Source organism: Acanthisitta chloris, unplaced genomic scaffold, assembly GCF_000695815.1.
Source record: "Acanthisitta chloris isolate BGI_N310 unplaced genomic scaffold, ASM69581v1 scaffold9157, whole genome shotgun sequence".
Classification (NCBI taxonomy): domain Eukaryota; kingdom Metazoa; phylum Chordata; class Aves; order Passeriformes; family Acanthisittidae; genus Acanthisitta; species Acanthisitta chloris.
Genome location: NW_008682030.1, coordinates 28,909 through 37,308, shown reverse-complemented (window position 1 = coordinate 37,308; position 8,400 = coordinate 28,909). Strand labels below are relative to the sequence as shown.

The window sequence follows — 8,400 nt, the reverse complement described above, 5'->3', positions numbered from 1 at the left end:
CCAGCTGGGTTCCCAGTTTGCTCTGTTCTCACCACCCTTCCTTCTGGGTGCACAGTGGGGCCCCAGCAAGCAGGAGCCCGATGCCTGTGCACTGTGCTTTCATTCAGGCCTGGTTGGAAAGGGCTTTTAGGAAAGAAGAGGAGGGGGAAATAACCCTTTGGTTCTCTTCTTTTAAAACAAATGTCTTCCTTTTCTTTTCAGGGAGGAAAAATGCCAGCTTCCCTAAGAAAACTGCAGCAAATGGCTGTTTTCATGGGACTGTTCAGCGGCAGGGGATGCATCGTGATGTATAATCTTATGCAAAGTAAGTCTCGATGCTGTTAGCAACCTTGTTTCTCCTCTGCCCCTTTCACTGGCTTTTGTGTAGTGAGGAAAATAGCAGCCTGCAAGATGTGAAAAGCAGGTGAAGTTAAGGGAACTGTGTCTGAGTCTCTGAATTCTGGCTCTGTGGGATATGCTTAGTTTACCCCCAGGGCTCTCCTAACTGCTGCTGCATGCATTTCCAGGGGCAGATATTGCATAGGGAGCAGGTTGTTGTGTCGGAAGAAAGTCTGGTTTTTGGGAGTTTCCTGAGGGTGAGGACAAAGTCACAGCTTAGGCAGTAATGCAGGTTTCATTTCTTAAATGAGATTTTATAACTGGGCAGTAAAAGAGGACCATCTGTGAGAAGGTATTAATGTCTAGCAGTTTTATCTGTAAAGCTCTTAGTGGTGCTGGCCCTTAAACACAGCACACCTGTGAAGTGCTAAGACATGGTTTGTTTCTCCTGAATGAAGAACATAAAAGAGCAGTCAGCACTGAGAAGACCAGGACAAGCAGAAGTTACTGTTTATAGACATCTCTAGAAGCTGCATGTCTTTGACCAAGAATTCAAATTATTAGTCCCAATGACAGATATTAATTCTTTCAAAATCTGCTACTAGACCTAGAAATAGGCTTTGCCTCCCTCTCAGGGAGTGCTATAGGCCTCTTGGCCCTATGCCTCTCCCATGGTGGTTCTATCAAATGCTTTTTGGAGGATGTTGCCAGAAAAGTGTAGCTGAGCCTGTTTCTCAAGCCCTCAGATAAGCTCTGAAACCTCCCCTTCATTTTACACATATTAATAACAAATCAGACACAGATGGAAAGCAGGCTTTAATTTTAGGCAGCCCATACCCTCAAGCTCTAGACTACATGACAGATAGACGATCCTTATACTTTAAAATATTGAATCTGGTTTTAACAAGGACATTAGCATCTTTTAATCTGAAGCTTCAGCACTGTTATCTAGAAATCTCATGGGGAAGTCACCCCCTGTGCTATTCAGCAAGTCAGAGAGCTTGTTCCCCATATCACTTAGCTGTGCAATCAAGTGGTACAATGCAATGGCTACTTCTTGCTCTGTTGCAATATCAGTGGCCACCAAGTATCTGACTGGTAACTCAGTGGCAAGGCAACCAGGATGTTGAAAAGACACTTTCTGCTGCTGAAAGGGTCCTTCTGTAGCCTCTAACAGACACAGAAGCCACACTCAGAGCCTTCCTCCCTTCTGTCTGGTCCAAATATGGACCAGCGTGGACAAGTGGCTTCCATAGTGGTGGGAGCAGGGGGAGACGGTTGCTTCCCTTCCCTTCCTTCAGGCTGAAGGGAAGTTTGTATGCACATGGTCTCTGTGCAAGCTTGTACAAACACTCAGGTAATCCTATTTCTACACATTCTCATCACCTCCACACCCTTCTTATGGAAGCAGTCTGCTCAGCCAACTCCAGCATCCTTTCAGCAATCCTATCAAAAGATATATGGATTAGTTGGGTGTTTTTTTGTCTAATGCACGAGATATTAACAAGGAACAGCTGAGAAGGAGCACCAGGAAACTAGAATCCATTTCCCCTCCAACCTGCAGGATAAACACAGCGAACTTTTAATGTGGTCTGAGTGGCCATTTGCCGTGATCTGTAAGCACTTAAGGGCTGGCATGCTGCAACCCCTTTTGCTGGAGCTCCTTAAGATGGGCCAGGGAGGACCAGCACACACTGCAGCTTAGCAAAGCTGTTTCTATTCCAGCTGGATGCTGCCTACTCACAGGGGACGCCTCTAATTAGGTGCTGTCCTCTCTCCTACTCACAGGGGACGCCTCTAATTAGGGAGAGAGGACAGCACCTTTCTGCCTCACACTCCAGGAGTAACACTGACAGGAAACAAACCTTACACTCAATTTTAAACTCTTTGGAAGGTGAAGGCAAAGTTGCATGGTAGGCTTTTCACAAATGCACACTCTTAGCTTAATTCTGTCATTCTTGATGTCAAGAGAGAGAAATTACACCGGCATGAAGTGCATCTTGAAATCTCAGCAAGCAAGCCTTAAAACTGTTAATAAGCAAATCTCTGCCTCCATAAGGATGGTCAGCAAGTTTCCAGTGTCTCAGCTCTACACTGTCCATTGGTGACCACTGCACAGCATTTCACAGCTACACATAGCAACCAGACATTGATAAATGGCAGTTTACCACAATTGTCCTCCATATGCCAACACTGCAGCATCCTGTCTACTGTGCTATTGTGGCTGCTTGACTATTAACTCTAATGGTGCTTCTTTGTGCCTCCCTTTGAATACATCTGTCAGTAGAGTTGCAGCTTCATGGCTGCCACTTGGAAAGCTGTGTCAAGGCCACAGCAAAAGTTGCAGCAGCTGTTCCTGTTTCACATCAATGTCTGCGTCAAGGCCACAGCAAAAGTTCCACAGCAGCAGCTGTTCCTGTCTCACATCAATATCTGCAAAATGTTCTCCATTCTTAGAGTATTTTATATAACCCCTATATAAAAAACCCCAAACAATTATTGAATTACCATAGGAACATTTCAGGTATTCATCTGTATGCCTTTTTTTTTTTCTTTTGTTCCTTTTAGATGACCTATGAATGCACAAAAAGTGGGGAGAGACAGCCATAAGCTGAAGCATATATCAGTATGGAACAAGCTATGTTCAGAACCCTCTTTGCTTAAATGAGCTGAATAACATTTTCTTCTCTGATGTAAGGGTGTGTTTTCTCCTTCAGCAAAATTTCTCCTAATTAGCAGTTTTGGACTGTATTTCAGGAAGGGTGTGGTAGTCTGGAGGAAATGTCTTTTTTTTTTTAAAACTTATGTTTTTATTTTAAGTGAACAGTCTCCTCCTACCCTGTTTCTCTCACCTAGAAAGTTTTGCCAGGACCCAGTATTACCAGCAAGCTTTGGAGCAACTGAACAGCAGCCCTGATGCCCTGGAAGCCCTGGGAGCTCCCCCTCTTAAGGTCCACAACATCCGACTGACAGATGGGAGTAATCGCGTAGACACAGAAAGAGCACAGGTAGTGCTGGGGAGGTGGTGTCACGGGGTGGCTTCCCAGGTGACAAGAGATCAGTCAGGGGATTTTCAGCAGGTCATGAGTCACCTGGGGGCACGGGAAGGCAGTAGGGTGGGATACCAGTAGATTTAGAAGAGGAATGGATTTCCAGAGCACAGATCTACTAGACTGGAAACAACAAGAGCAGCACCTTCATGGTGTGCTATACAAGCACGTCACAGAATGCCAAGGGACCTCTTAAGCCAGTCAATCTCCCTCCTGCCACTGTAAGCCACAAAATAATTTTCAGAGATGTATCATATCCAGCTTTAAAATAGCACCTGCCTCCCTTTCCCTGCCAGGTATGTCCTGTGCTAGTTTTTAAAGCTCTGTTCAGAATAGAGTTTTATAGCCGCTTGTGGGCTATGCTGTGGTACAGCACAAGTGGTGTGGTTTTTAAAAGCACCTCTGAGTTTGTGTCATGGAGAACAGCTGCCCTGCATGAGAGTGAGCGTGGGGGTTACATAATGACTAGGGAGTGCTGCCCTGGGTGCCGAAGTATTGCACAAGGCATTGTGTCAGCCCAGGGCTGGGCCCAAGCAATCCCCACAAACACAAGTCCACTTCCACTCAAAGTCCTGTAGAAGACTTTCCAGCAGTGCTTTTACCCCATAATCCAGGACTGTCCACCCTTCCCTTGTTTTGCTGGTGACACAAAATGTCCCTAGCAACCTCTCCAGGTCCTCCACTGGGGTGACTCATCACATTATATGATTTTGTTCTTCCTGGTGACAAGTTCTGAATCCTGGGAACCAAGTGTGGACATTAAGGGATGGCACAGGTGGTACAGTGAAGGAGAGGAGCTATCAGGCCAAGATAAAAAACCCCAACCCAACCTTTAACCCACTCACATAAAATAAAATTCCTTTCCATTTCACTCCAGCCAGGCTTTGCTCACATGATACCCTGGGCCAAAATATTTCCCAGGGTTTTTAGATTCTACCAGGAGACATATCTAAGGCAAAAAATGTGCAAATCCCCATACAATCTCTTATACTGACTGAAAAGAAGGTAACCTTTCCCACCGGTGGTTTCCTATGTCACTGTTTAAGAATGCTGGTCGCTTGGGTGACTCAGGGTGAAGTCAAACCCTGCCTTCTACAGACCTCACCCAAGACACAAACTACCAACTTTCTTCTCCAGCTTTTCATGCTCCTAAGCATTCATGTTCTCATGAAATAAACTAGTTAACTGTCATTATACCATAGGCTGATTTACTGATTCTACAACATTCTCAGCTCCTGGGTCTGTTGGAGAACACTTGACATTTTCTCTATGTTATTGCAACACCACCAATGCTACACCTGAAACATATTTCTCTTATTCAAACATTAGGCCAAGTGCAATTGGCCATGGTCACTGCTGCAGCTCCAGCCTTGTTTGTTAAACAACTGAGTGATGCAATTTGCAATACTGGAAAATCTCATTGCCTCAGTGTGTGTTATAGGACTGATCTATAGTGGATCTCAACCTACAGGCTTGTTATGGTTATGGGAAGTGCAGGTCTGCCTAACAGTGCAGGTCACCTCTGGATGACCATGCATTCTGGTAAGGAAAGGTGTTTGCTCATAAATATTTCAGAGAGTGAGTGGTTTTCCCTGAGGGTTGCAGTTGTAACACAGTACATTCTTTCAGCAGGGAGAGATTAATGTATGGCAGAACAGACATGCTTGCATAGCCACACACGTGTTAGCTGTTAGAGTAGTTCAGTCAAACTCACAGTAAAAAAAACCAATTAGAGTTTAAGTGAAAAGGGTGTTACGTCTTTGACTGTAGAAGAAGCAAATGTCTGTTTCATAACATGCTTTGCTGAATCTTTAACATGCTTTTCCATTTGCAGATAAAGTTACCAGTATCTGGGACAAAATCAGCAGGGTACCTCTACATTAACTCTGAGATGGACCACTCCCGACAGTGGTGTGTATGGGGGGAGGTGCTGGGAGAAATTCATGGCTGTGGGGAAAGGAGTAGTAGGAGAATATAGTAGAGCAGGATGTTTGCTTTAGTCATCCATGTTGCTGAGATCATGCACACAAAGCAAGCGAAAATTCACATGTGAAGGTCTTATGAAAGGCTATTACTGTCACTATGACAAAAATGTAAATTAGTTGAGAAATAAATATATTGAATTCATCTCACTGAAGGCAAACACAAGAGCAACATGAGTCATTCATTTGTGTTCAGTGTGTTCCGCAAGCTGTAGATTGGTATATATATAGAAATACTGTGAGCTAAGGTAATGTATTGTCCCCTCCCACCCCTCCTCCCCAGGGAGGTGCAGAGGCTGTTGAACAGCAGTCCTAACTCTAGTCTGGTGTTATGACTTGCAGTAGGGGAATCACAGAATATCTGAGCTGTGCAGGGTGAGCCAGAAATGCAGGAAATTTTGTTTCAAGCTATCCAATAAATGCAGTCCTTATGGTTAAAAAAGTGCTAAAGAAATATATTATGGTGGAAGGATGCTCTGATTCCACATCATACAGTACCAACTGTACATTTTTGTAGTACTGAATCCTGAAAGCCTCTGTTGCCAAGGGTAAACTGGTTTCTATACCTGAACAAAGACTTACTAGGGGAATTCAAAGTCCATCTTCCGTTGCAAAAGGGAAAGTTTTATTAGATACAAACCTCCTTCTGTTAGCTCTATTTAGAAACCAAAAGCTATAAAACTTTTGTTCAGCTACCATCAGCCATATGGTGATATTTTATTTTCATTAATGAGCATGACTTATTGGATTTGTCTTCTGAGTAAGTAGAGTATAAAATGTGAGGAAGGCACTACGCTGGAACTTGAGATACTCAAGATCAGGCCTGGCCTCCTCCCTAGTGACCAGAGATAACCCCAGAGGTCCCTAACCACCTTTCTGGCACACCTTGCTTCCCTGATACCTGAGCACTGATCTCCTCAATCCTCCTTAGCCACTTCTCACAGACATTCAGTTCCCTGTTATTCCCTATTCACAGTTACTATGAGGATAACTAACTGAAGACAGCAAGATGTTAAACTACAGCAAAGCAAACATCTCTTTCAGAGTTTTGTTTTAAAGTGAGGTTCCCATGCATTTCTGCAAGCTTAAGAGGAAGTAAAAAAAGCATCTCTTTGTAAAAGGATTTATGGCAGGTGAATCTGTCAGACTCAACCATCTTCACCTACATGCAGGGTCCTGCACATAGCTCCATGTGAGGCTAAGGCAGGACTTGGTGTCCTTGCACCCTGCTGAGGAACTAACAGTGAAATGGCTGGGAGTAACAAACATGTAAGCAGGCCATCCTAGTGGGACTCTGCACAGTATGTATGTGTGCTTTTCCACTGGAGACTGGAGAGACAGCCAGCCAGACACAGACAAAGCTAAATGAAACCAGGAGTTGAGTGCTCTGTGCAAGAGCAATTGAAGCTACTAAGCCGCTGAAATGCATCTGACGCTGAGTGTCAGTCTGTCTGTAGTGCTTTTTTTATTTATAAATGAGAAGGCAACAGGAAAAAAAGTGATATTTGGAGTCTGTGAGCTCATTTGGGCCAGGAGGATGAGACATTCACTCAGGCACTCGGGCAGTACAGTGGTAGAGGTGCAAGGGCAACCAAGGCACCAGTTCTGCAAAATGAATCTTGCCTACTCCAGAATAAGCAGAGTGAAGGGCTGAGACCCCAGACCACGATGTGGGGATGAGGGAGCATTTCTTTCTTCAAGCCCAGCTGTAAAGGAGGCAGTTGCTTGCCCTGGGTTGAGGGTGGACTGCAGAGGGCTTGTGAGCAGAGCCTTGCTGCAGAGCCATTGCACAGAGGTGTGGCAGCCTAATTACCTAATTGTATGTACTCAGCACTGACTCCAGCAAAAGCAGAGCTGGGTGAGTGCCAGAAGCTTTTGAAAAAATCCTGTTTTAATGCCCCAAAATAATAGCCCTATTCCAGCTGAAAAAGCAGCATGAGCAGTCTCTCAGAAGTGGGTTTGGAGCACAGTTTAGAGGAAGGAAAAGACTCCCCCTCAGTCTCCAACAAATGCAGTTTTCCTCCTTTGGGTAACCACTGTCATACCCTGTCAGGGTTTCAGCAGTCACATTGAGCGATCACACAGTGTTCAAACTCCTCCAAGCCAGGATAATTCCTTAGCAACACCTTCTGGCTCCGAGGCTGGAGAGGAGTGGAGCAAGGAATGCACCCGCAGGATGGAGAGTTAAAAAAAAAAAAAAAAGCACAGGGTTAGGGAAGGAATGCCCTGAGAAGAGCTGGCAGGATTTTATTTGAATTGCAACAAATAAAAACATGCATCCCAGACCTTTAAATCTGTGCTGTGCTATGCTCTCAGGGAGAATGGCTTTCAGAAGCTGTCACTCACAAACCAAGTTTTAAATACTTGAGAGAATTTTTAAAAGGAATGAATGTGTGGAATGATTTGTTTCTCTGTGCCAGCTGTTTCTATACTGACTTTACTACTGTATTAAAAGCAATTGATACAAGTTAAAAATCTCCTTTGGTTTGTGTCAGCTGGTGCCTGCAGGATGTCACCTTGAAACTGAGGGATGGCCAGAATATTCCTGTTTACCACTCCCCGGTGGAAAGAATTGGTGTGTAAGAAGGCTAACAGCCAGAGACAGCTGCCTCTCTGCCTCCCATTGAGCCACAGGAGCCATTAATCGATTGTATCCTGCGGTGTCCCTGAATCTACACAGTTGTCACAAGTGACTGTTTTACTTAAGTGGGTGCTCTCAAGACAATTTTCTCTCCAAGATTGACCTCATCATTGTTGTAATTGTAATTTCTTTCTTTTGCTGGTTTATTCATGTGTTCAACAGAAGCCTAAAATAAATACCTTGCAAAAGACTTGCTGTTCCAAGAGAAGTCATGTATTATGCCCTGTGTGTGCTGGTATTGTGAATTTGAAATAAATAAACAAAATTCCAGGAAAATGAGCTATGTTTTACAATTGCAGACCAAAATCATGACAGTTGGGCTGCCCTGTCATGGCTAGAAGACCAAGTTAGCTTCTCAAAGTGATTCCCTTGCTGCTTCAGTATTACTTAAATCAGGAGGGACAAAGCA

At 44.3% G+C, this 8,400-nt stretch overlaps 1 protein-coding gene across 1 annotated transcript; it reads left to right on the top strand.

The window, feature by feature from the left end:
* Positions 1-210: 210 nt before the first annotated feature.
* On the top strand, positions 211-7,933 carry LOC103805681 (cytochrome c oxidase assembly factor 1 homolog). Its single transcript, XM_009078338.1, has 4 exons — positions 211-304; positions 3,175-3,326; positions 5,203-5,279; positions 7,846-7,933. Exons 1-4 carry the CDS (start codon positions 211-213, stop codon positions 7,931-7,933), a joined length of 411 nt encoding a protein of 136 aa, XP_009076586.1.
* The last annotated feature ends 467 nt before the right edge of the window (positions 7,934-8,400 follow it).